Source organism: Macaca fascicularis, chromosome 9 (assembly GCF_037993035.2).
Source record: "Macaca fascicularis isolate 582-1 chromosome 9, T2T-MFA8v1.1".
NCBI classification, from domain to species: Eukaryota; Metazoa; Chordata; class Mammalia; order Primates; family Cercopithecidae; genus Macaca; species Macaca fascicularis.
The window spans coordinates 107155421-107180507 of NC_088383.1; the positions used below are offsets into that span (position 1 = coordinate 107155421).

General features: G+C 37.3%; 1 protein-coding gene across 17 annotated transcripts in view; it reads left to right on the top strand.

The window, feature by feature from the left end:
* Positions 1-24639, top strand: part of R3HCC1L (R3H domain and coiled-coil containing 1 like) — a 101878-nt gene extending 77239 nt beyond the window's left edge. For 15 of the 17 annotated variants that reach the window (XM_074002393.1, XM_065521240.1, XM_074002391.1 and 12 more), the window contains 5 exons: positions 11149-11324; positions 14174-14244; positions 15148-15243; positions 15746-15886; positions 23835-24639. In XM_074002393.1, coding sequence (XP_073858494.1) covers positions 11149-11324; positions 14174-14244; positions 15148-15243; positions 15746-15886; positions 23835-23902 — 552 coding nt within the window. In that variant the 3' untranslated portion in view covers positions 23903-24639. The remainder of the gene's footprint in view (positions 1-11148; positions 11325-14173; positions 14245-15147; positions 15244-15745; positions 15887-23834) is intronic. The other 2 variants (XR_012418048.1, XR_012418049.1) reach the window with 1 other exon arrangement.
* The last annotated feature ends 448 nt before the right edge of the window (positions 24640-25087 follow it).

Here is a 25087-nt window from a genome sequence, read left to right on the forward strand (position 1 = left end):
ATCAGCAAATCTATTGGTAGAAGGATTAATGGGATACCAAGAACGTAACATTGGTGTTGATAGATACCAGCATCTGTCACTGTCGTTGTCATTTGTGGCACTGATTTGAATTTTTAGATGGGGTAAATATTTAAGTAGGTATCTCCCAAACTTTGTAAGAATTTGAGGCCTTCTTTTAGTTATAGAAAGCCACTAATATTATACAACCATATTCTATAATAGTATGTAGACCATAATGGGAAAGAGAAGAGTAAAAGGAATACTATCCTATCCCACCCGTCTTACTTCTCTGTGTGTGCTAACTTACATTGTTATACTCTCTCTATCTCCCTATAGTATTTTGCAAAAATGGTGTCCATGTTAAGTGCAGAACCCAAAACTGAAAGGAAAAACTTACAATCCAGTCACTAAAAGCAAATTATATAACCATACAAAGAGAGGAAAGCCCTTCATATCCCAACGCCTCGATGCCTCATAAATACTTGGTAGCCCATCACCTTTCAGTTAAATAGCAAATATTGAACACTTAGAGTTTGACAAACTATAAATCCCAAATAGCTAGAGATATGTTGTTATCACTGCTATGTTAAAGGCACTGTGCTGCATGCCATATTTTGCTCTGAAGTTGTTCATGTTTTATTTGGAGAGACAATGTGTAACTATGTGACTAGTTACACAGCAATCTGCAGGGTAATTAATATAAAACAACCTTATAACAGAGGTACTAAAACTGTATTTCATTGCCTGATAAGTGACACAGAATATGACTTCAAAAGGAGATTAGAGGGATAGGATGGGGGAAAAAGGACAAAAGGAGATTCGATCCCCCGATGCTGGACTGGTTGATGCAGTTTCATGTTGGTGAGGCTATAGAATTAAACAAGAGATTATAGTTCCCACTTTTACTATGCTGTTCTATGTTTCTAATTTCTGTTTTCTATTCTATTTTTTAAAAATGTATAGACTTTATTTTCGAGTAGTTTTAGATTTATTTAAAAAATTGAACAGAGTACAGAGTTCCCATGTACCCCCTCACCTGTCTAGTTCTAATTTTTTTCACAGTGTCTTTTAATAGTTGCAGCTCATTTTAACAGATTTATAATTCATATTTTTATAAAAATGTCTGAATTGACATGTTATTGACTGCCTAAGTGGGGATTTATAGACTCACTTTCCAGATGCTGTATATTCTAATGCAGTCAGTTGGGACATCCAGTGAAGAATCTAAGTGAATTATGTACTCTGTTTTTATTGTTCAATCCATTAGTGAATGATGACTAGATCTCTGGTCCAAACAGAAAGAGGGAACATTAAGTAGATTCCATTGCTCATAGTTTGTTTTGTTTTTGTAACCAGGTGACTCCTAAAATTAAAAATCCCCCTTCTGAGCTCTGTTATATTTGTTGCATAACATTTTTTCCTCAGAATCAGCATAGAAGCCAGCAGCATTTTAATTTCTGATCCTCTTTCAAAACTGGAGAAAGGTGAACAGTTCTTGGCCTATATTGTCAGTACAAGGAAACTTTTATTTAAGGATTCTTGTCTGAAGATTCAGAGATTCCTAGTATACCTTGCTCTGTCCTTGACAGTGCTTGTGTCAGTGAATTCCATGAGAGATGGCATGTGGAGTATGGTTAGGGCATTTTTTAATTTGTTAGGGTTTATAGTAAATCATAAAATTTTAAATTGATTTTCTTCAATAGAAAGTGAGTTAACAAGCAGTTAAGTGGAAGAGAAAAACAGAAATGAAGGACTTGAATAACCTCACCTACATAATTGAGAATTGATTATATGGGTTAATGTGTAAATAGATTTTTGAAGCAACTGTAGTAATTTTACACCACCAACTTGTGCCCAAATCTTGTTGTCCTTGTTCCTGTAACCCCTAGTGCCTCTCATTTAAATTTGTTATACCTGTAACTGTAAAGTGGTTTATTATGTTTAATTGTGTTTAATTAAAAGTACCCACAAAAATGTTCTTATTCCTGTCTTCCAAGATGAGCCAGAATTTATATTACAGTCCTTGATATATAAGGACTCAGAACTAGAGCTTTATCCTGTCTTAGAGATAGAACTGCACAAGTCATTTTTAAAAAGTGGAATGTTAGTGTTTAAAATGATTTCTGAAAATAAGTCTCGTTAGTTCCACAAGATTGTCAACTCCTTAAACATGGATTCAGCAGTCTAGCCTACAAACTAGGCTGGCCCCTTCTTATTTTACAGACGAGGTAACTAAGACCCAGAAGGGTTGTAGCTAAAGTAAGTTAATGCCCGAGTTGGCATTAGAATCTGTGCCTCCTGGTTTCTAGCCCTTTGTTCTTCCCATGACATTAAGCCTTTGTCTCTACCTGACAGGTCTCAGCCAGTCAACAGATATTGAATAAATATTCTGTGCCCAGCGCTGATCTTAGTGATGTTGGGGGTAAAAGAGAATGATAACAGTAAGCAGTGTACAGTCTTGTGGAACTAATGAGACTTATTTATTCTCAGGAATGACTAGAAAAAAAAGTATTCTATTTCAATGAATTGGAAATGCCTTTGATTGTGAAATATACCGTTCGTTATTTTATGTATTACTAAGATAGAAAAATCTTTGACACAGTGCTTTTCCCTTAGAATTTGAATTTTATACATATTGAAACAACTCTCCTAATTGGACATAAATTTTTTTGTCATATTTCATCTTCATACATAAAAAATGTAGTAAAATAAATTGGTTAAGATTTTCCTAATACTTCACGTTCACAATCCAACTCTTTCTAATAATTTCTTGATTCAGCCACTGATATTGATGCTTTTCTATTCAGTGTCATTCATTTTGCCATTAAGAACTTTGATGATGCAGCATTTCTTAATACATAAAAGAACCAAAAATCTTAGTTGCTGGATTCTTAAGACACCTTTGCACTTATGTAGAGCTGTTCTAATATCTGGAATTTTCCTTCACATTACTGACCACCCTTTCTGCCAGTTTCGGTACTGGTGCTTCTGATATGCATGTGCAGGGAGCAATAACAATATGTTGATTGTGATGCGTCCTAATGTCAGTGATATTAAAATGTGAAAAAAAGGATATATCTTAGAATTGATGAAATGTAATATATATCCAACTGCTAAGTGTTAGGAAATAGCAATATAGGAAAGGAAAGATCGCCAAATTTGGAGTAAAATTGGGAAAGAAGCATCAAGAGGAGTTAAAGATTGAAGCTGGATCTTGGGAGAAGAAGAAACATGAGCAGAAAAAGCATTCCAGGTTGTGAGAACAGCTTGTGAAAAATACAGACTCCTTCCAGAATCAAGTCCTGAGTTTGTCACTATCAGAAGTACAGATGATTTATTTTGAAATTTTGTTTTCTTTTTATAATTTATTCTGAATTTTCTTCATGATTTATTAACCAGGGCAATTAAAGTTGATTGGTAAAGGGAAAGAAAAAAGTATCAATTTTTTCCCCTAATTTTAGAGTGCCGTTTAGAATCATTTAAAAAATATATGTTGTTACCTGAGCATGGTAGCTCACACCTGTAATCCCAGCACTTTGTGAGGCCGAGGCAGGTGGATCGCTTGAGTGCCTAGGCAACATGGCGAAACCTCATCTCTACAAAAAATACAAAACTTAACCGGGCGTAGTGGCATGTGCCTGTGGTACCAGCTACTGGGGAGGGTGAGGTGGAAGGATCTCTTGAGCCCAGGAGGCAGACGCTGCAGTGAGCCAAGTCATACCCCTGCACTTCAGCCTGGGCAACACAATGAGACCCTGTCTCAACATACATATATTTGTTGTTGTATAAATCAAATAAGTCTTGGGTTTTTTTTGTTCATCTATTTTTTAGGTGGTGGGGGTTGAGACAGTCTGACTTTGTTGCCCAGGCTAGAGTGCAGTGGCATGATCTTAGCTCACTCTAGCCTCAAACTTGTGGGCTCAAGCAATTCTCCTGCCTCAGCCTCCCGAGTAGCTGGGACCACAGGTGTATGTCACCACGCCTGCCTAATTTTTAAAAAATTATTTTTTGTAGAGGAGGGCTTTTGCTGTGTTGCCTAGGCTGGTCTTGGTTTTTGGCCTCAAGTGATCGTCTGACTTCAGCCCCCCAAAGTGTTGGGATTACAGGTATGACCCACCACACCCAGCCTAGAATAAGTCTTGTTAAGCATGCATTTGGACAGAATAATTAACTTGAAGCATGTGCATTTTATTCATTCTATAAATATATATTAACTGCCTAGTTTGCAAGATAATATGATCAATGGGGGAATATAGGAATAAATATGACATGTCAGTTATAGTTGAATTTAAAATCAAAATGTTGGTGAAGAAATTGAAACTCCATTCTTCCTTTCCAGCCTTATTTACTGGAATAAGGTATTAGTTTGCTAGGGCTGTCATAACAGAGTTTTATAGTTTCAGGTCTTATGTTTAAGTCATTAATTCATTTTGAGTTGATTTTTATATGTGGTAAGAGATAGGAATCTGAATTCATTCTTCTGCATATAGACATCCAGTTTTTTCAGCATCGTTTATTGAAGAGGGTGTGCTTTCCCCAATGTTCTTGGTGCCTTTGTCGAAAATCAGTTGGCTGTAAACGCGTGAACAGAATAGGGTTCTCTATTCTGTTCCATTGGTGTGTGTGCCTGTTTTTATACCAATACCTTGCTGTTGTGGTTACCACAGTTTTACAGTATTTTTTGAAATCAGGTAGTGTGATACCTCCAGGTTTATTATTTTTGCTTAGCATTGCTTTGACTAATTTTTGTCTTTTGTGGTTCCATTCAAATTTTAGTATTGTTTTTTCTATTTCTATGAAGAATTGTCGTTGGTATTTTGATAGGGATTGCACTGAATCTTTAGATTGCTTTAAGCAGTACGGTCATTTTAACAGTATTAATTATTCCAATTCATAAGCATGAGATGTCTTCCGATTTGTTTGTGTTCTCTCTAGTTTTCTTTCATCAGTGTTTTGTAGTTTTCCTCGTAGAGAGCTTTTGCCTCCTTAGTTAGATTTACTCCTAGGTATTTTATTTCATTTTTTGTATTTATTATAAATGGGATTTCTTTCTTAATTTTTCTTTCAACTAGTGTGGTGTTGGTGTATAGAAATGCTGAGTTATATTGGCTGACTTTGTATCTGGTAATTTACTGAATTTTTTTTTTTCAGTTATGAGAGTTTTTTGGTGGAGTCATTAGATTTTTCTGTAAGATCATTTCATCTTCAAAGAGATACAGTTTGACTTTCTCTTTTCCAATTTGGCAGTTCTTTATTTCTCTTACTTGTTGCTCTGTCTAGGATTTCAAGTACTACATTGAGTAGGAGTGGTGAATGTGGACATTGTTGCTTTGTTCCCGTCCTTAGAGGAAAAGTGGAAAGCTTTTCCCATTCATCATAATGTTAGGTGTGAGTTTGTCATATATAGCCTTTATTATGTTGAGGTATGTTTCTTCTATTTCTAATTTGTTGAGGGTTTTTTTTTATCATGAAGGGATGTTGAACTTTATCAAGTGCTTTTTCTGTATCTATTGAGATGTTTATATGGGTTTTGACCTTCATTCTGTTGACGTAATGTATCACATTTTTTACAAAAATCTTCACCAAAATACTAGCAAACCAAATTCAACATTAAAAAAAAAAAAAAGATATCATGATGAAGTGGGGTTTATTCTAGGAATGCAAGGATGATTCAATATATGCAAATCATATAATGATTTCACTATGGTTAGTCTAGCTGGTGTTTCATTGATTTTGTTTTTTGCATTAAAAAAACTTTTTGTTTCATTGATCCTTTGTGTTTTCTTAGTCTCTCATTTAGTTCCACTGTTACCTGTATTAAGTCTTTCCTTTTACTAATTTTGGATTTGGTTTGTTCTTGATTTTCTAATTCTTTGAGGTGCTTCATTAGGTTGTACTGATGAGAATGTATTCTGCAGTTGTTGGATAAAGTGTTCCAGTAATGTCTGTTAGGTCCATTTGGTTTACAGTGCAGTGTAAATCCAATGTTTCTCTGTTGATTTTTCTGTCTAATGATCTGTCCAATGCTGAGAGTAGGATGTTGAAGCCCCCAACTATTATTGTATTGGAGTCTATTGCTTCCTTTAGATCTAATAGTATTTGCTTTATATATCTGGATGCTCTTGTGTTGGGTGCATATATATTTACAATGTTATATCATCTTACTGAGTTGATCCCTTTATCATTATATAATGACTTTCTTTGTTTCTTTTTTCTTTCTTTTTTCCTTTTTTTCCTTTTTTTTTTTGGAGACAGAGTTGGCTCTGTCTCCCAGGCTGGAGTGCAGTGTCATGGTCTTAGCCCACTGCAACCTCCACCTTCTGCCTTCTGGGTTCAAGCAATTCTCTTGACTCAGCCCCCTGAGTAGCTGGGATTATAGGCGCACGCTATTATGCTCAGCTAATTTTTGTATTTTTAATAGAGACAGGGTTTCGCCATGTTGGCCAGGCTGGTCTCGAACTCCTGGCCTCGAGTCATCTGCCTGCCTTGGCCTCCCAAAGTGCTGGGATTACAGGTGTGAGCCACCATGCCCAGCCCTTTTTAAAGTTTTTGACTTAAAGTCTGTTTTATCTCATATAACTATCCCTGCTTTGCATTTGGTTTCTGTTTGTGTGGAATATATTTTTCCATCCTTTCACTTCTAGGCAATATGTGTCTACAGGTGAAGTGTAGGCAGCATATAGTTGGGTCATGTTTATTAATCTGTTCAGCTAAATTATATCTTTTAAGTGGAGAATTTAAAATGGTTAAATATGGTTATTATTGATAGGTTATTATTGATAATGGTTGTTATTGATAGGTAAGGACTTATTCCTTTCATTTTATTGTTTTCTGTTTGTTTTATGTATCTTTTGTTTCTTTCTTCCTATCTTATTTTTCTTTGCAGTTTGATGGTTTTCTGTGGTGGTAACATTTGACTTCTTTCTCTCATTTGTGTCTGTTCTGCCAGTGAGCTTTATACTTTCATGTGTTTTTATGATGGTAGACAGCATCCTTTCACTTCCAGGTGTAAGATTTCCTTAAGCATTTCTTGTAGGTCCAGTCTCAAGATAATGAATTCCCTGTTTTTGCTTGTCTGGGAACAACTTTATTGTTCCCGTCTGATGGGAATTCCCTTCTATATAACTTGAAGGTTTTCTCTTGCTGTTTTTTAGAATTCTTAGTCTTTGACTTTTGACAGTTTGACTACAGTGTGCCTTGGAGAAGACATTTTTGGGTTGAATCTATTTGGGAATCTTTGAGCTTCCTATATTTGGATGTCTATATCTCTTGCAAGACTTGGGACATTTTCAGCTGTTACTTCATTAAATAGGTTTTTTGTGCCTTTAGCCATCTCTTCTCTGGAACTCCCAAAATTTAAATATTTGTCACTTTGTGATGTCCCTCATTTCACATAGGCTTGCTTTATTCTATTTATTTTCTGACAGGGTTATTTCAGAAGGTCTGTCTTTTAAGTTTAGAAATTCTTTCTTCTGCTTGATCTAGTCTACTATTGCCCTGAATTGTATTTTTTGTTTCATTCATTGAATTGTTCAGTTCAGGATTGATTTCGTTCTTTATGAACTCTAACTCTTAGTTGAATTTCTCATTGAGGTCATGAATTGTTTGTCTGATTTCCTTGTATTATTTATCTATGTTTTCTTGAATCTCACTGACCTTTAATATTTTTGAATTCTTTGTCAGGCATTTCATAGATTTCTTTTTCATTGGAATGTTGGTGAATAATTACTGTGTTCTTTTGGAAGTGTTATGTTTCCTTGCTTTTTTATGTTTCTTGTGTTCTTTCATTGGTATCTGTGCATCTAGTATAATAGTCACTTCTTCAAATTTTATGGATTGGCTTTCATAGGGAAAATACTTTTTCCTATAGATATATCTATTCTTTTGGTTGGGTCCAGCACTTTGGTTTTGATTCTGGGTGGGTACAATAGCATAGTTTCTGTATGATTTCTTGGGCTGTAATCAGTGTCATTTGTGTCTGTGAGCTTCTCAATGGCTTAGGCTGTGGTGGTTAGTGGAAGCTGTAGTAGAACTTTGTTGGGGATGAGGACACCAGGTAGAGGCCAGTCCTTGGACAACAGCAGGCTGAGTATGCTGATCCTTAGGGCTTCAGGCAGCGTTCTGTGCACCAAAGGTAGTGAGTCTGGATAGGCTGATCCTTAGGCCTCCAGGCAGTTTACTTTGGTGCCAGCAGTGGCAGCAGTGTGCTGGGTGAGCAGATGGGTCCTTGAGCCCCTGGGCAATGTGTTTTGGTGATGGTAGGAGCAGCAGTGGGCTATCCCTCTGGCTCCCAAGCAGCACGCAGAATGCTTATGCAGGTGGGGGGTTGGGGTGGGTCATTCTCCAGGCTCCCTGATGGTGCACTTGAGTGCAGGCTGTGGCGAGTAGGGTAGGCTAATCCCTAGCCCTCAGACAGCGTGCTTGGGTGCCATTCGTTGTTGTAGCAGTGGAAAGCTGTGTAGGCTCATCCTTAGGCCCCAGGAAGGTGTGCACGAGTGACAGATGGGCAGGTCTGCTTTCAGGTTCCCCTCATGGTGTGTGTGGGTGCCAGTGGCAGCAGCTAGGGAGGGCATAATGTAGCATGCATATATGAATATATATAAATAAATTTTGTCTGTGGGGAATAATTGGCATGTGACTTCAGAACTTCTTGTATTTTCCTTTTATATATTGAAGAACTAAGTATTAAATAAACAGAATACAAAAAATAAAAACTCAGTGATGCATGCCTTGTTGACCTTGTGCTCTTTCCCCTATCCTTTTATCCCTCTGCAAATAGGCATCGGGGCAATAACATCATTACTAGTTGGGTAATAGTTTATAGACTTGTTTTCAAGACCAGACTGCTAGGCCCTAAGTGTCTTCAAACCCTCTATTTCAGGAAGTTAATTTTGATTTAGTTGAATGGTTTTATGGAAGCTGGTTGTGCATATGAAGGAATACTCACATATCATTTATGCTTTATAAATAGCAACACAGACCACTATTTAAAATCCTAAAAATATTTGTGATTCATAACTCAAAATTGTTTTCTCTGAATCATTTGTAAATTTTCCCTTGGTCTATAATAGATAGATCAGAATGAATGAAATTCTAAACCTCTACCCTCTGGTTTTGCTGTATCAGACATTCTTAGCCCTAATAAAAAGTATTATGAAGGTTTGACATTGACTCTAGGAGGGATTGCCCAAATACATGTGATTCTTAAGGTAAATGTTTCTGTTGTCTACAGTAGAAATACAATGCAAGTCACAAATGTGAACCACATGTATAATTTTGAATTTTCTAGTAGCCATATTAGAAAAGTAATAACAGGTAAAATTAATAATATATTTTAAACTAGTATGTTCAAAATATTTCAACATGTAATCAGTATTAACAATTATTAATGAGATATTTCTTTTTGTATTAAGTCTTGAAATCTAAGGGGTATTTTATACTTATAGCATATCTCAATTTGAACTAGCCACAGGCAGCTACTGTATTGGATAGTCCAGGCCTACTGCAAAAGTGCATAATCAGTACATCAGATTGTAGAGCTTTTTCTTAAAGCTTTCCATACTGCCGTGTCTCATCCCTCTGTGTCAGTGGTCCTATCTCGCCATCCCTCTTCACAGTCTTTCTCTGCCTCACTTCCATCTTCATCCCATATTATCCTCTCTTTGACACTTTCTCCCTTTTATGCCACATATCCTCTCCTTCTTTCTGTCAAGTTCTCTTGCATGTTTTGCTGAGATTCTTAGGAGAGAAAGTTCCATTAACAGTATGATATCCTACCTCCACACAAAAAAATGTGTTACTGAGGAAATGTGAGCTGATCCCAACAATATCAGTACCCTGGGGGAAATGAAGTTCTTCCTCCTCTAGGAAAAGTTAGGAATCTCTAGTGATAGTGGATTCTGAGTGATAGAGGAAGAACTGATCAGAAGTATGTAACTCGTAGCCTTCAGTTGTTTCATGAAATGTAGAATAAGAATTATGGTTTTTGCTATTATTAACAGTTTTTAATCAGTGTCAGAAGCCAGATGTTTAATAGGTACCTCAGAAATGAAATATAAGTATGCAAGTTTAGCTTTGCTGACTAGGTTAGAGCAAAGGAGCATAATCAAATTTTCTTACCAGACTATCCTGTCGTTTCTTTCCTTTTTATTACCCCCCCCCCCTTTTTTTTTTGATACAAAGTCTTGCTCTGTAACCCAGGCTGGAGTGTAGTGGTACAGTCTTGGCTCACTGCAGCCTTGACCTCCCGGACTCAAGCTATCCTCCAGCCTCTGCACTCCCACTCCGAGTAGCTGGGATTACAGGTGTGTGCCACCACATTCGGCTAATGTTTTGTAATTTTTGTAGAGGCAGGGTTTTGCCATGTTGCCATGTTGCCCAGGCTGGTCTTGAACTCAAGCAATTTGTCTGCCTGGGCCTCCCAAGGCAGCCACTTTTCACTTTCCTGTTTTCTTTCTTTTGCTTCCAGTGTGAAGTTCAACTTTTTCTATAGGGTGGTAGAATTTTAATTTGTTACCTCCTTTATTAATTCCTTCACTAGCCTGCTATATGCGCATTCCTTAAGGTAGGTCTCGTGCTAAGGACATTAAGTATAACTACTTGTACCACTTAATTTGTCTCAACAAATGTCTTTGTAAGCTGTCTCCTCACCCTTTAATACATTCAACAAAAAGTGAAGTAAAAAAGTTTTTTTTATTTTTATTTTTAAATTTTCTTCATTTTTGTTCACTTCCAGAAAAGAAACTATGATATGAGCCCGGTCAGTAAGCTCAATTAAAACAAATATTATTAATTAATCTCTTCAGCTATTATCTGAGCATCAGTTTCCAAGATGTACCATTTATAACTCATCACAGTATTCAGTCTGTGTTTTCTCATGTGCTGGTTAGAGATGCAAGTTGAGTTTCATGCATTGCCTGTCTGCTGGAATTTTAACATTTTTTCAACTGTTCCATATGTATAGTATAAACTGGGTGATAAGCACCTGATCATTATTGTATCTATCAGCAGAATTAATACAGAGACTATGCCAAAGGTTGAGGAATAAGAACATGTAGAGAAAGGGAGGAGGATTGTTTATATATAGGAATATATTTTACAATAGCCAGGTTTAATGTAACCGGCACTTATGTGCTTCTTCCTTTCTAGTTATCAGGGAATACGAAGGGCAGAGAGAGCATCCAGGAACCTAGATTTGATTACTACAACCATGAAGTTCCTGATATTGACCTCAGTGATTGTGAATTCCCACATGTCATTGAAATTTATGACTTTCCCCAAGAATTTCGTACTGAAGACCTTCTACGGGTTTTCTGCAGTTATCAGTGAGTATGCAAATGATTGTGGATGTTAGGGAGTGTGAGATGAAGTCTTTAAAAAATGTTTTCTGAGAAATCATCTCTTGTTTTTCATATCCCCTGTTTTTCATATTTTAGCATCAGGCTGGTTTATTGTCTTTTCCAGGTCCAGTAGAAACTTTCTATATTAAACTACTGTTCTAAGTTCCTTAAAAATGTCAGAAGCCTTTCTAGCCCCCATTTTAGCATTTAAGAAGACTGTCATCAGTGATGACTTCATGGTGCATTTAGTCCATTGATATTTATTGTAATTGTTGATATATTTGGATGTATTGTCAAATTGCCTGCCATCTTTATGTGTTTACTTGTCCCATCTTTTTCTTTCTTGCCTTCTTTTGGGGTCACTGCAGCCTCAACTTCCTGAGCTCAAGCAATCCTCCCAGCTTAGCTTCCCAAGTAGCTGGGACCACAGGTGTGTGTCACCATGCCCAACGAATTTTTGTATTTTTTTTGTAGAGACAGGATTTCACCATGTTGCTGGGTTAGTTTCAAACTCCTCCACTTAAGCCATCTGCCTACTTCAGCCTCCCAAAGGGCCGGGATTAGAAGTGTGAGTTACCACGCCTGGCCTCAACTAAGTTTTTACAGACACAATAACTCTTCTTTTTTATGCTCTGCACCTGTTTCATTGGTTTAATTTTATTTAATTCCATGGTGAAAATATCAACTCACACTGATATAAGTGGGTTTGAGAACACTTGCCCTAACCCTTGGTGTGTGTATAGCTGATACTTATATAGGAGACGTTAAAAGAGAAGTATATACCTCTGTATATTTAGCTTACAAGAAAAAATAAGCTTCAGGAATAAAGAGATGATAATCTAGAAAGAAAGTTATTAAGAAGATTTTCAGGGTCTGGAAGAAAATCAGTATCAAGAAGGATTATACTTTAATGTTTCAGTCCTGATATTTAAAATGAACCAGGTCTGTAGTGTGATATAACAAATTTAAATTTAAAATTCACCTTGAATGTGTAAGATTCTGTTAAAAGTCAGGGTATAGCCCTTAACTTTCTCTTAAAGGATAAGTAAATATTTTAGACAACTCTGCCATTGTTAAACAGAAGCAAGCAAAAACAGTACATAAATGAGCATGGCTGTAAACTAAAACTTTATTTGTAAGAACAAGTGTTCTGTTTTCATATGAAGTTCTAGAACAGGCAAAACCAGCAGCCATGTACTTGTTTAATCAGTTAAACGTAATTCGGCGGGGAGCATCAGTTCTATAACTAACAGAAAGAAAGGGTGAATGGATCCTGGAGGACAGTTAATCTCTGCCATAAACTTTAAATGTAGAGTGTGTAGGTCAGTCTTATTTATTAGAATTAGGTTTAGATCTAGTATCAGAACCTGTTCAACATAAAATTCATAATAGATTTTTTAAAAGCAGTCAGAGGGATCCAGTCCCATTAGAACTACCTTAGACTGTCATAAATGATGATTCATAAAACCAAGGATCATTTTGTTGATGTCTAGAATTTCGTGAAGATTAGTTAACTCTTATAAAAAACTATTTACTTCCCTTTGCTTTGTTTCTTGATAATCTCACCTGCAAGACCATTTTTCTATCAAACTTAAAAACATTCTCCAAAGAGAAAAATTTTAAAGGGTTATGAAATTTTGAAGTAGAAAAGGCCCTCTGGAACCCATCTGTGATTTATAAAAATGAAAAAAAAAGGTCATGGTGCAAAAACCTGTAATAATGCCTGCGAGTCAAATTACAGAGTCAGCTTCATGTTTTAATCACCATCTTCATCAATATTAATATTGATGAACATTGCTATTAATAATAAAAGTAATGAACACCATTAATTTATTAGATGCCCATGAAGTGCTCAACACCATCTTCTTTGCCTTGTCATGGATGATCTCATTTCCATTTTCACAACAGCTCTGTGGGGGACATACTTTGCTCATTTTTACAGATGAGCCAACCTAGCTTCAAGAGAGGTTAAACTTGCCCAAGGTCTCAAGGGGGCAGAACCCTGAGTCCATGAGCATTTTTAAGCTCTTAGCTGAAAAATATAACTGTTATGTCATCATCCTGACATTCCTTGTGCTCACTAGGTAGCTCTTCTCCAAAATAAAAGTGTTTCTGTAGTACTTAAATGTTCATTCTTTTGATCGTTTCTAATCTGGTCTAATATTTCTCTTATCATGATTTCTTTCATCCTGAATTTTTCTGACTTTGCCACACAATTCTTTCCTATATTTTTCTTATTTTTTTAACCTCCCTTCTGCAACAAGTGAAGAACAGATCAGCCTCTCTGATTATAGTTGCCCCCTTTTTTCCCCATTACTTGACTTTAAAAAAAAAAAATTGAATGACATCTTGCAGTATAATCTCCCCTACCCCATTCTCACATTCTGTTTCTGTCTCTGTCCTCAAGGACAGAGTTTACATTTGCATTAAATCCAGGTGACCTTCCCTGCCTACCTACTCTTCTTATATTCTAACCCTCCTCTGCTTCCTCTTTCCATTTCTTCTCATTCCCTGCCCATAAGAACGTCTCTTGTAAATAGTGCATTAAATACTTTACATCCCCGAGGGACTTGTGAGGATTAATTAGTTGATGTCTATAAAATGGCTGAGAACGTAAAATACTCCTGGGTAGTTCTTTATGATGGTATTATTGCTTTTAAAATTCAATGGCTTCTTCTGTCCTCCAAGCTGTTTTTGGTGTCATTATCCCCATTCCACCTGTGCACTCGTTGAGTGTTTCTATCTTGTGAAATGCTTTATGAGATTCTATTTGTGAGATGTTTCATAAAAGTAAATTTTATTTTAGGAAATAAAATTTTTTTTGTGTGTTGCAGAAAGAAAGGATTTGATATTAAATGGGTGGATGATACACATGCCCTAGGAGTATTCTCCAGTCCAATTACAGGTATTCACCCAATGGCTTTCAATCTTCCTTTCTTATTGTTCATTTTCTCATGCTACTTTTTCTATTTCCCTTCTATTTGAGAAAGTTGGCATTTTATTCAGCCAGTGTAGGTAATAGGACAGATAGTGGTTTTTTTGAAGTAAGATACTTTGGTACCCATTCTCCTCTTTCATGTGAGTCCAGTGGTATTTGGAGAGGTAGAGTCAACACCTTTCAAGGTTATTTGTACACATAACTGTCATGATAGTACATAAACAGATTAAGGTAGAGATTGAAGAATCCAATGGGGCTAACTCTTACAATATTGGTGATTTTTTTTTCCCCATCCCAGACAAGTGAATTTAAGTAACACTTTAACCTATCTAGTTAGAAGTTACAATACATACTCTCTGAATATATGATTGGGCCTTTTTACATACATCATTGGCCTCATGACAGATCTGATGCAGAGGCATTCAAAGAAAATAGAGATATTAAAATGTTAGTTCCTGTCTGAACCACCTAGAATATGGGTCTGCAAAATTATTATATAAAGGACCAAACGGTAAAAACAGTATTTTAGGCTTTGTGAAGCATCAGTCTCTGTCACTACTTAACTCTGCTGTTGGAGCAAGAAACCAGCCATAGACAATATACAAGCCAAATGGGCATGGCTCTGTTTCAGTAAAATAATAAAATTACTTTGTAAATAAATATAAAAACAGGTGGTTGGCTGCATTTGGTCACAGAGCCATAGTTTGCTGATACCTGATCTAAAATAATTACTGCCTCTAGATCTTAGTCTCTTTTGCTTGCTTTGAAAAAAAAAAGCATAACATCTAGGAAATACTAAGAGCCATCCCTAGTTGTTCCTTTGCATCACTGTACTTCATGTCTTCTGCTTCCTTTTATTCCTCTTTGCAGCTCGTGATGCGTTGGGTATTAAACACACCATGGTGAAGATTCGTCCCTTGTCACAGGCCACAAGAGCAGCCAAGGCCAAAGCTAGAGCTTATGCTGGTGAGTCTATAATCTCAGGGTTTTTTCTTGCTGATGGTGGTATTATTATTCTTTCCAGCAGTTTTATAGCATCCAGACATCTAAAGACATATCACTTTTATTTTTAGTGTTGAAAGAAGTATGTTTTTAAGAAAAAATAAATAAAAGAGAAATGACCATGTTGGAAATATGGCATCTGAGCAGCCACTTGGAGGGTCTGAGAACTAACGGCAGGCAATGCAGCAACCAGTTTCTGATGACATCCCTACCTAGTTTACCTCTGTGTTTAACTGCCTGATAGAGTCACTGTAAAATACTGTGTTAATGCAGATAATGAAGCCAGGGTTGTTTGTGCTTTGCCATGTTAATTTTCTCTGATCGTCATCTATCAGGCTTGTATTAATTACTGCTGATGCAGCCCTTGTTAGTCTATTTTGTATGTTAATTACTGAGTTAAATCACTTGAAGCTGGAGTGCTCTCTCTTCTTTACTCCCTCCTACTCCCTTCCTTTCTTCCATTCAGAGTTCCTCCAGCCAGCAAAGGAGCGTCCTGAGACTTCAGCAGCCCTAGCCAGAAGGTTAGTCATCAGTGCCCTTGGGGTTCGAAGTAAGCAGAGCAAAACCCAACGAGAAGCAGAGCTCAAGAAACTGCAAGAAGCCAGAGGTGAGCTGAAAGGATGGCGTTCTTCTCTAGTCCCTTTATAGCTCACTATAAGGCGTGTGTTTAAAAAAAAAAAAAAGAATGAAGCCCATTCCATTTTGTCATTTCTGTTTCCTAGAAGCCTCCTAAGTGTGTAGAAAGTCTCATGCCTTACGTTCAGGAGAAGACGTTTCAGGATTTATCTGCCTGTTTCACACACCAAGACATCCTAATCCACACTCCTACTGTTGTTTTCCAAGAGATAGGTTTGGTCTTCTCAGCCCATCCATGGCTTTTCCTACAGTTTTTCTCTGAGAAAAATTTTCCTGTGAAAACTTATAGTGTCCTAGGCAGAAAACATTTGCTATGGTTTTACTGGGCCACGATTGCCGTGATATTGCCCTAATGTTGTCAAATGGTTTAGATCTGAGGTAGAAGACAAATTTAGGAAAAACCAGCAACTGACATTGATGATGATAACTGTAGGAGGTATTTTTGTCTTTTTAAGACAGTCCTGAGTGGCTCCATTAGAGTACATCTAGATTTACCTGTCTTCTGATTATTTTCCATTATCCAAGCATTCTCAGAAAAATATTTCCCCTGATCCACAAGCAGAGTTTTTATTTTCTTATAGTTTGGGGTTGAAGTTAAAATCTCTCTGTCTCCTCTGTAGGCTGTTGAATTGTATGTAAAGGCTTGGGACTCTGGTGTGGCACTTAAGTACTTTTTATCAACCTTCAGGCTTTAGACAGTCTCGTTGCCTTAGCCCACAATCCCTGGAATCTGTGAAGGCAATTTATTCTGAAAACTCCACTTACCGAAAAGTAACTTCATTTTTCCATTAAACGAATTGAAGTTTCAAACTCCTTGTTTATTGCTGGCCTAACAAGGCCATTAATACTTCCTGTCCTCTCTGCTTTGGTGATAGCAGGCAGCTTGCAGACTCTCAGCTGCACTGGCCAGATAACCAGTGACAGAGTGTGTCATGGCAAGTGCTAGAGTTTCAGAGTTGAACCCAACTAATTTTTGAAACCTTAATGACTATAATGAGGCAGTTTTGATGTTTTCCAATCATTGTTTACTCAAAGGCCTCCTACGGACTATAGAAACATAACTGGGTTCCTTGGGTTTTTATAGATGGCAATAACAGAACTAGATTAAAGATGAATGTGCAGTGTCCTTAACCCTTTGTTAATTGGTTGTCTCTGAAGAAAATGATTTCTGTGTGATAACAGTGATATCTATAAAAAGGGATATGACTCCCTTTGCCATGTTATCATCCTTCTCTGTGGGTGTATATCACCTGCATCTCTACAGATCCTGCAACAGTGGTTTTGCGTGGCTATCATCTTGAGTATTCCCTTTTCTTTCTCTAGGCGCATCAGCATGCAGCTCCACTTGAAGTATTTGTTTTAAATGTCTGGCTATACAAAGGACATTTCAGTGATGCAATTAAAATTGAGACTGTTGACTAAGTGGGTACTCTATTGCTTTCCTAAAGAAGGCCTTTATTTGTGAATAGAGACCCACTGTGATAAGTTCCTCCTACCTATTGGTGCTGAGGCTGTATGGATTCTAGAGGACTCTTCCTTTATTATGCTCCAGAGTGCTACCATTCTTTGTATCTGAGGAAATGCATCTGGAAAATGTCCCGATGTGTCTCTTTCTGGCCTCTTTCTGTGTTGGGCAGATACTTACATGCTTGCCTGCATGGAGCCCAGGCTTTAAAGATTTTTTTTCGGTAGAAACTTTACTGTTTTAGGTATTAGACTCTGGAATCGCACTTCCTGGGTCCACATCTTAGGTCTGCCATTTACTGTCTCTGTGACCTTGAGAGGGTAGGTAAGTAACTTACTTACTCTCTGGAGGCCTCTGTTTTTTCAGACTTAAATGGAACTCAAGCGAGTTAATCCATGAAGGATACTTAGTCATCTTCAAAAAACCATAGGTACTCTCTTGCTCCTGTTTCTGCAGGCCTATAATGAGTTATATGATAAGTGTTAGCTGCTATTGTTTTTGTTAGTAATAATAGTAGTATCATTATATGGTGAATCCAGCACAGATTTCAGTGCATACTTTTGTCATTAATTACTCTTTATTTTAAAATTCCTATAATCGTCTATTAGCTCCATGTGGCATTCACTGAGCACCTGCCCTGTGCAAAGCATTGTGTTCCCTATTTAGGAGAATTAGAAAGGTGGCAAGATTTTGTTCCTCTCCTTAAGCCTTACAATCTAGTGGAGATAATCTGCCTTGAGTAGGGAAGAAAATATGTTCCTCTTTTGGGCATTTTAAGCAGTTGTTTTTCCTCTCACTTCAGTTCTGTAGATTTTAAGATTAAAAACCATAAATGATTTTTGTTGATTAAAAGGACAGGAAGGAAACTCCATCATAACTTACAGGTTATGATGATTCTGTGTTATGATAACTCTGTGACCAATGATACCATCTTGAGTTTAGAGCTGACCCAGAGAAGTTAAGTAACTGGCCTAAAGTCACCCAGCTGGTAAACTGAAAGAGAAGGCATCTGAATGTAGGTACCGCTGATTAATAAAACCCATGCTTCTTCTGTAATACTGTAATCCCTCTTGAAGGACTTTTGGAGTTACTGACATTTTTTCCCAGAAAAAAATACTTACATAAAACATTTTTTAAAGTCTCCAGGAATAAAATATGACAAACTTCTTTATTATCTGTACCAATGGTTAGCAGCTTTTCACTCTTAGAAAAATCTTCCTTAGGTCTGACTTAAATCTGCATGATAGTTTAAACCAGTGTCCTCTTGTTTTTTCCTTAGTAGAAATAGAGAATATCTGTGTACCGTTTTGTTCTAACAACTTTAACTATAAAGATCAGGGGCAGATTGTTTAGAAATGAGGAAATCTGGGCTCTAATAGAGCTTTTGCCATTACCTAGCTGTGTGGCCATGGGTGAGTCAGATACCTCTCTGCACCCCCTGGTTTCCAGCAAAGTGCAAGTACTCCTCAGCCTACCTAATCATGGAGAATGTTTTGAGCACAGAATAAGTTAACATATGTAAAAATGTTTGGTAAAGTGCTTTACAAATTCAGGATACGATTATTGATATGACTTAAGAATTTAATGTTCATTATAATATGAGCTTGTAATAACAAATATGTATTATATACTGCTACTCTCCATCCATTACACATGGCAGATATTGTTAAATCACTCATGACATTCTTGGTGAGTTTTACATGACCATTGCCAAAGGATCAGAATTAGCATGGGAATTGAAATCTCTATATCTTCCTGTTATAATATGGTATGATAATCTCCCAGCCTTTCTTTCTCCCACTTGAATAGTTCTGCTGTCTGGCAACAGTGCCTGGTACATAAAAAGACACTCAATACATGTTCATTGACCAAATACATGGATGACATTGGTTACTCTAATTTTTCTTTGTAAATCTTGACTCTATTCTGAATGCTAAGCCCTCCATGTTTTGCTTTATAAAACCTAGAGTGTGAAACCTTCCTAATTAATGAATTTTGAATTTGTGATTTTGAGTTTTAAGTACTTTTCTGCTACATTTTTCACTCTACTTTGATTATTTATTTATTGAGACAAGGTCTCACTTTGTCACCCAGACTGGAGTGCAGTGGCACGATCACAGCTCTCTGCAGCCTCAACCTCCCAGGTGCAAGCAATCCTTTCACCTCAGCCTCCTGAGTAGCTGGGGCTACAGGCATGTGCCACCTTGCCAGCTAATTTTTTCCTTTTTGTAGTGATAGGGTCTCTCTATGTTGCCTAGGCTAGTCTCAAACTCTTGGACTCAAGTGATCTTCTGCCTTGGCCTCCCAAAGTGCTGGAATTACAGACCTGAGCCACTGTGCCCAGCCTAAAACCACATTTTAAAGACGAAACTCAGGGCTGGGCATGGCGGCTTACTCCTGTAATCCCAGCATTTTGGGATGCTGAGGCAGGCGGATCATCTGAGGTCAGGAGTTTGAGTCCAGCCTGGCCAACATGGTGAAACCCTGTCTCTACTAAAAATAGAAAAATTAGCCGGATGTGGTGGCATGCACCTGTAGTCCCAGCTACTCAGGAGGCTAAGGCAGGAGAATCACTTGAACTTGAGAGGCAGGCGGAGGTTGCAGTGAGCCGAGATTGCGCCATTGCACTCCAGCCTGGGCAACAGAGCAAGACTCTATCTCAAAAAAATAAAAAACAAAATAAAGACCAAACTCAGGAATGTATATACAATTTTCCCATGTTCTACTCATACAAATATTTGATTCCCACCTAAAACTGGACATAGATATCATTACCTTTCAGAATAAGCTACCTTCTTATTTTCAAAGCCCGCTACAATTTTATTTATTTTCATTTTATTCTTGAAGGTAGGTGATTAATTGGCTGGTTCTGAAAGCCCATCTTTTGGGTCACAGGCCTGAAAGGCAAAGTAAGTAAATAGTAATATGCTTACCTAGTTTAATTAATTAAATCACAAAGAACTTCAAACCATCTCTATAAGATAGTAATAAATTTAATCATAGTTGATACCTTATGAGAACCCTTTTTAGACTTTCCATTACTCTGCCTTAAAGGGCAGTGCGGCATTGTTGATTCATAATCTAGGTCTTAGGGTATTTTCTTGGTGTCTTTTCTCCCCTGATGTCTGAAGTTCATTTCTAACTACATTTTTTTTTTTTTTTCATTTTAATGTGACTTTTTTTCTGTGATGTAGCATTTACTCATTTTTTGGTGTCAATTGCTGTTTATTAAACCTACTACCTTTGCCTAGATCAGAGATGAAAATGTTAACCTAGTACTAACTAACTGACCAGGTCACCAGCTGTTGCTAAAATAAATAGTACATGGTTCCTTGTGTTGACACTTAATACATTGCTAATTATTCCACACTCTAGAGTTAAATGCCCCCTTATTGGATTCAGACTGTATTTTTCCATATATCATGATTATATAAATATTTGGTAAACTTAAAATCTAAAACTTTGCTAAAATTAAGAGGTTAGATTACTTCTCCTTGAGCTACTACATCTGTCCCTCTATAAAAGAAGGGAATAAGATTCGTTTGACCAGACGTGTTCTTCACGAAGCATGTTGTGTCTTGTTCTGTAGGTGACTACAGTAGATTTTGTGATTATTTTTCATAGACCTAGACCTAGAAGTAAATTTTGAAAGTCTTTAATTTACATCCTCTGTCTTTGCTTTTTTTAAAACATGACACCAAACTGGCCCTTTTACAATCTTCAGTGCTTCACATTCTCTTATGTAAAGTCTTGACTGCACTGTGATTGCAGGCAGCTCATTTAATATAGTCATTTCTGTTGATTGATTTATTATATTGGAGAATGAAAGTTTTCAGGGCCAGCCGATGTGAATGTTTTAGGCCAATCACTTTGTGCTGAATTTTCTATTTTTTCTTAATTCCTTGCCCTCATGTCTACTGTTGGGCTTTCTCTTGATTGATTCTTTTAATTATTGGAGGTCAAGTTAGTAGGAGCTTTCTTTCATGCAGTTTATCAGCTATTATCTGCTTTCCTTTCTCTTTAATAAAGGGGCATGTTTCTTTGTCTTTCTGTTCATACAGTTTTTTTCGTATTTTTTCCCTTGTAGATATTTCAGATGTCAGGATAGTAGAAGGTGTGCTGGTGAAGAATTAAGGATCTGGGTCCTAGATTCAGTTCTTTCACTGGCTGTGTAACCTTAGGCAAGTCATTTCAGCTCTCCGAGCTTCTGTTTCCTTGTCTTTAAAATAAAGAAATTATTATTTCCTATCCTGACCTACATTTCTCTATTCTATTCATGTTCTTGTATTTCTAAATTTACACCTCACATTTTCACTATTTCTTTGTGCTTCTCAATTTGTCTTCCTACTCCTACTAGTTTTTTCATATGGCTTACCATTAGAATCTACTTACTTTTATTAGAAAGTGTTAGGAAATGTTTCAGGCCGGGTACAGTGGCTCATGCCTATCATCCCAGCACTTTGGGAGGCTGAGGCGGGCAGTTTACCTGAGCTCAGGAGTTCAAGACCAGCCTGGCTAGCATGGCGAAACCGTGTCTCTACTACAAATACAAAAAAATTAGCCGGGCATGGTGGCACATGCCTGTTACTCAAGAGCTACTCAGGAGGCTGAGGCACGAGAATCGCTTGAACCCAGGAGGCGGAGGTTGCAGTAAGCCAAGATCACACCACTGCACTCCACCCTGGGTGACAGAGTGAGACTCCATCTCCAAAAAAAAAAAAAAATTTTCAGAATTCTGAACTTTCCAGATTTTAGAAAGCTAATATGGTATCTGTGTCTTATAACACCAAAATCAAGACACATTAATATTTCTGCAGCAGAGTGTGTGACTGTTCACATTAAATGGGATATGTTAAGACTATAAATGGCTTCGTATCCTTTCAGGTTAGATTTGCCTCCATCAATTAATTTTGGCCCCAAGCTTTAAAGAAAGCAATAACTTTGTTTTCAGAATTGTTTTGATTTTGGAATTGTGTGTTATGGGCAGTCATATTTTTCTACTGCTCTTGGATCTCCTCCATCTTCTCATATTACTCTTATGATTTAAGTTTCACACCTTATTGAAAAATTGGAGTTCTAATAATTTACTTTTCTGGTTTCTTCATTTTTCCTTGGGATATAGAACCAGATTTTGATTGCTTTCATCCATTGCCTTTAGATCCCCTCCTAACTTCTCCATGTTTGTAAGAATCAAGACCATGCTGCCTTCCTAAGAAATTCTGGAATCCTTTAGACCAGCCAGTTATCCTTTGTGTCTCCTAGGGAACCCCAGTGCAGTTCAAGCCTGCCTCAGTTCCAAGGCACTCTACCAGCCTTCAATCAGTTTGCAATTTGCAGACCACTGTTTTTTGGCTCAACTTTGCTGCTGTATTCAGATAATGCCACAAGATGGTGCCCAAATAGCAGTGAATTTCTTTTTCTCATATTTCCAAGTGCCAGTCAGCTTCGTAACCAACTTCTTTGCCCTTAAAGTATAGTCAGATATAGGGTAGGAATGTTGTAAGGGATTCTGCTGATGAGGAAAGATATCAGAATAGCAAGTGTTTATTCTAAATTCATCTCGATTTCTGTAATCTCCCTGATTCATGACTTGCTGAATCTTATACAGGCATTATCAATTTGGAACAATAAGAAGGAAACATTTAGGCTTACCATCTATCATGTAGGCTTATCACCATTTTATGGTTTCAAGATAAATGACTAGCCATGCAATTGGAACTGGTATTGTGGCACCTAAAGGAGTGCTTGAGTCACCAGACTGTTGTATGGTCCGTATTTTCTCAGACCTTTGTGAAAGTGTTAAATGGAGAACCAAGCTTCCATATTAAAAATTGAAGATAGATTATCCAAATTTGTATATTTTTTGTTTTTAGAAATAGTTTTAGTTTTCCATATTGTAATTGTATATTCCAGAAGATTTCTGGCTCCTGGAAGTGCTCTGAAAATACTGAAATTTGGTTTACCTCTGAAATATTTTTTCAATAAAGTTGTAGAGGGGAGATATGAGTAAAGCCCAGGGGCTACCATTTCCATTTAAGCAACAAAATAGAATATCAATACATATCCTTGATACCTATTGAAATATTTATAAAGATCAGTAAGCTGGGAATAATGGGCAATTGTGTTGAAGCACTAAACATAGTTGAAAAGTAGAATTTAAATATGTATTAGCAAGACTGGAATCTGAGTCCTACTAGATTCTGACTTATTCCATATACTTCTATTAGCCTCAGATATTTTTTATTATATAGTAATAAATGTAATGACTTATAGTAGTATCATTTTCACTTACAAAGCACTTAGGAAGTTAAAGGAATTAACTCTTGGAATCAGGTAAGAGAGACCAAGATATCCACTTGTCTCATGACGAAAGTTTGCCTTGTAATTTGGATTAAGGGAAAGTCATTGATTATATGAAATAGACAACCATGGTTAACACTGCTCTTATTTACAGAGAGAAAGCGGTTGGAAGCCAAGCAACGAGAAGACATCTGGGAAGGCAGAGACCAGTCTGCAGTTTGAACATCACTCAATGAAAAGGATAATTCCATGAATCAGAAAATGTTTCCATAGTCTTCAGATAAGAGGATCCTTCCAGAGCTCTGTGTACATGCAGATGTGCATGTTAAAGAGATAAAGTGATCGAGACAAGGACTGATTGGGTATAGAAGGAAGACAGACTCCTGTCTTTACTCCTAAATGCAGTTCTTTGGAATCACCCTACTATGATGGGCATAGTAGGGAGCCATCAACTAGGAAGAAACGTGGGAGATGTGAATTCCAGGAGTCCCCTGGACAGGGCAAGTCATGTTAGTGTGGGTCACACTTCCAAGATATTTAAAGCAAATGCAAAATAGAGCAGAGGATTCAAACCGCAAGAATGGGAGATTTAGGCCCTGCAAAGGCAGAGCATTCCTTAGTACCTCACAAAACAGAATAATACTGGAGGCAGAGTAGGGGGTGTATAGAGAATGGTTAGTACAAAGAGACAGAACAATGTCTGGTTTACTTGGCCTACACAGAATCTACACTGTTGGTTCCAGAACTCCAAAGTTGGTGAACTACAGGAGATGTGGGTAGTTAGACTCCAAAGTTTATACTGAGCTCAGTGCCTGGGACTGTTCCAGCTGTACTGCAGCCAGGGGGGATGCCAGCTTCATTCCTCAGAGTAAACCAACCTTGGGAGCTGTGTGCCAGTTCCAGTGTAAGCAGTAATACCATGTTGTAAGAGCGGACATTAAAGCCCATTTTATGACATATCACTGTGGCGTTTGTTGGGTTTTGTCATTCCAACAAGAAATAGGAGAGGAGCTTTCTTCTTATCCTCATGCCTATAATGCTGTGCATAGGTTAAATGGATCTGTTGTTTTTCTTGAATCCCAGTGAGTAGAGAATTGATCATCTCTCTGCCTCAGTATACTACAAAAGTGATTATCCTGGGACTGGTATCTGGTAGCTCCTCTCCCCTTCATATCTTCCTTGTGCACCCTCATTCCAACCTTTTTCTTGCCTTCTGCCATCTCTGCAACTCTGATACCCTGAAGAAGACATGTGGCACGCCAGCGTGTTCTTGGTATGATCTTTTCAACCTATGCCAGAGGTACTTGGCAAGCAGTACCAGACCATCCATTACGATGACAAGCAGCCAGAATAAAATAAACACCTCTGGGCACTGAGAGATTTCCTAAAGGATGTGGACAAGTCAAA